General features: G+C 35.1%; 1 protein-coding gene across 1 annotated transcript; it reads right to left on the bottom strand.

Moving 5' to 3' along the window:
* Positions 1-841: 841 nt before the first annotated feature.
* On the bottom strand, positions 842-2,794 carry LOC107863922 (BSD domain-containing protein 1). Its single transcript, XM_016710123.2, has one exon. It carries the CDS (start codon positions 2,556-2,558, stop codon positions 1,128-1,130), a length of 1,431 nt encoding a protein of 476 aa, XP_016565609.1. The 5' UTR covers positions 2,559-2,794; the 3' UTR covers positions 842-1,127.
* Positions 2,795-3,497: the final 703 nt, after the last annotated feature.

Here is a 3,497-nt window from a genome sequence, read left to right as displayed (position 1 = left end):
AACCTGTTTGACAAATCGATGCAGTCGCAGCAGACACCAACTATAAGAGGATAAAGAACAAACTTGAATATTCCCATCCCTTTAACAGAAGTCAGAGGCATGGCAGGTTGAGGTGGTCCTGCAATTTCATCATCAGCTACATACAGGTTCCGTCCTTTCCCACTCACCCTTCTATACTAGAAATAGTAATAGCTGCAATAGAAAATACTCCAAGTTATCCAGGTTATCAACTTGCAAGAGTTTCGCTCTCATGAAAAAAGTTAGGATTCTCCATTTAGAGGTAGTAGCCGCTTAACCTATATGCCAAGAGAGAACAGTGTGTTTTTGTGAAGAAGGTACCCCAATATGCCAAATGGTTAAAAACAACTACATTTACCTTTTTTATAAGACTTTTGTTATTACAAATAACACAACAAATGGAAGCATATTCATGCACCTTCAGACAATGATAGAAGCTACCGTATATTGATAAAGGTGGGGCGTATTCATTTCCTTTTCCTAATTAGAAGCTTTATCCAAATGAAGATTCTATGAGACAACAGAGTTGCCTTCTTTTATTGTTGCAATGCTTATATAAGTGGCTGAAACTGGTCGACCAATGATAGAGTAAGCTATGATATGATGCAGCTATATGATCATTGAGGGGCTGTACTAACAGATCATTTAATTTGAGCAAGGATATAAAGTAAGCACCGAACGGGGATAAAGTAATCAAAATCTAAGAGTAATCTGCCTACTCACAAGGATAAATACCGCAGTGTAAGCATTAATAGCATGAATCCAAGGAACTGAACACACTTCACAAAAGAGTTCATAAATGCAACAGAGTAATGGGATAGCATTGTCTATTAACATCATTCCTTTCATTCAAATTTCCAAAGTATACAAAGGGCACGAAAATATGTTCACTTTATAAATGAACAGCTGGACATAGAAATCGTGACTATTAAACTAAAAGTTCAATATAAAGAATGAAAATCATGAAGCGGAATTAAACAAACTTCCCGAGACAATAAACATTATCTTACTTTACTAGGTTTCAAGCTTTAAAGTTTAATTCTTGAATTCGGTTGTACGTTGACTGCTTTGGCATCCAGCTTTTTGCATATCTTAAGTTTGATTGATATCTAAGCTTTCGCAGGCTCATCGTCATCTTCAATATCCCAACTCAAATCCTCATCATCCTCTTCAACACTAAGCCTCTTCCTCAAATCAGCTCTATTGGAGCTTGAAACATGAGAAGTTGCCTTTTTGTCATCATTTCCCTCAATATCTTCAATCTCGGCCCAATCCAAGTCATCCTCGTCAGCCCCCGTCTTCTGACTCGAACCAATAGGGACTTTGCCAGATTCATCCTTATCCCCCTCCCCCTCTGAACCTTTCATGACCCCTTCCTCCTTTTTACCCTGAGAAGTAGAAGTAGCTTCAGTGTCTCCTTTCTTGCTATCTTTGCTACTCCCACTTGATTCCACAACCTGGCTCTTGTCACCACCATCTACATTAGACGGATTCTCTTCTTTCTTATCAATAGCAGCTGAGCTTAAACTCTTTGATTCATCACTATGGGTTGCTTGTTTTACAACATTGGTCGAATCCTCCTTGCTTGGTTCACTTTTATTAATAGGCAATTCTTTTGCAACACTGATTGAATCTTGCTTAGGTACTTCCTTTGAAACATTAGTCGAATCTTGCCTAACAGATTCCTTCACACCCGAATCCAATTTCTTCACATCATTAACCGATCTCTCAACAACAGAACCCTCTTTCTCTTTCACGTGTTCATCAACTTTTAATTTAGCATCCCCCTCTTGCTCATTGTTGTTGTCGTCATCATCATCGACATCCCACGACAATTCTTCATCATCATCTATCGACATTGCTCTATTCACCAATTTAGCTCTAACACTCTCTTGCTGCTTGAGCCTATACACTTTATAAAAATAACGACACCAGAACGTTTCATTTTCAACCTCATTAGGCACAACCCTTCCATACATACCTTCCAAAGATACATTTTGTCCAATCAAATTCTCAATTTCCTTTCCTTTTTCCTTCAAATCAAACCCTAATTTCCATTTCTTAAACTCCTCCATATCCTCTGGATCTGCACAGAAGGTATTCGGGTCAGATTGGATATTCATCAATTGCGATTCAAAACGACAGTACCGTCCCGAATTCAAGTTTCTCCGATTCGCATCTGGGGTTTCGGATTCAGTTTCTGCGGATGTGAGAAGCGTATCGATTGAATTAGGAAGATCTTTAACAGCACGCGTAGCTACTTCACGGAACAATTCCGTTTCTTTTTTCAACCCGGATCCGAATTCCTGTAGATCACGGCGGTATGTTTCCAGTACCGATTCGGATCGGGTTGAAATTGTCTTGAATAAACCACCGAAGGTCCAAAGACCACCGGCATCATCACCGTCAGCGTCGGCGGCGGCGGGGGATGTTGAATCGGATCGTGAATCGGGTTTATCATAATTCGGATCCGGGTCGCAATTCACAACATCCTTTTGAGGATCCGGTTCGTCGGATAATATGGATTTGAAGAAATTCATAATAGGTTAGTTAGTGAATGAGTGGAATGAAGAATTGAAGAGTTTTTGGTATTGTTGTTGTCCTCTGTGTAAAAGTGTTGAAGAGGATGTCGTTGACAGTTGGCAGTTCCCACTGTTAGGCAAAGACTTCATTGATGGGCCTGCTTTGCTTTGAATTCACTCTGTGTGAAATAGTGGACTACTACTTTGCAATGATGGGCCTGAACAGTAGTCAGTAAAGTTGTTTTTTTTTTTTTTTGGCAAATTTCAAAATAGCAAACTTAAGATCATAATTAAGAGTTTCATATCAATTGTTTCATAATTATATAAAATAGCAATTTGTATTTTATATTTTATAAAAGTGTTGTTATTAAGATACATATACAACAAGATTTATTATCCTTTTTTACTCAAATCAATTGAGTTAAATAAGGAATAATTATCTCATGTGTTTAAAACAGTAAATTCTTAATTAAAGTAGTAGATTTTTTTTTTTCATAAATTAATCTTAATTAAATTAATAGATTAGTTTTTCAAATCAAACTCAAATATGAAAATTATAATCTTTCAAAAATTCAAAATAAAGTATCATTATCGTTTTTTTCTTTCATTCACTCTTTTTTATTTTGATTTCTTTTTTCTCTTCTATTTTTTTCTTTTCACTTTATTTTTTTTTGTTCTATTTCTCTTCTTTTTTTTCCTTTATTTTTCTAATTTTCATTTTTTTTCTTTTACTATTTTCATTTTCTTCTTCTTTTTTATAGTTTTTTTTAATTGTTTTCGCTTTTATTTTTACACTTCTATTTTTTTATTTTAAATTTTAATTTTTTTTCTTTTACCATTTTTCTCTCCACTTTATTTTTTCTCTTCTATTTCTCTTTTTTTTCTTTCTTTCTTTATTTATTTATTTTTTTCTTTTTTGTTTTCTTATTTTTTTTCCTTTCTCATATTTTTATTTTT

This window comes from Capsicum annuum, chromosome 3 (genome assembly GCF_002878395.1).
Source record: "Capsicum annuum cultivar UCD-10X-F1 chromosome 3, UCD10Xv1.1, whole genome shotgun sequence".
Lineage (NCBI taxonomy): Eukaryota > Viridiplantae > Streptophyta > Magnoliopsida > Solanales > Solanaceae > Capsicum > Capsicum annuum.
Note: the sequence above shows the minus strand (reverse complement) of the source record. Positions and strands in the feature narration are given on the sequence as shown.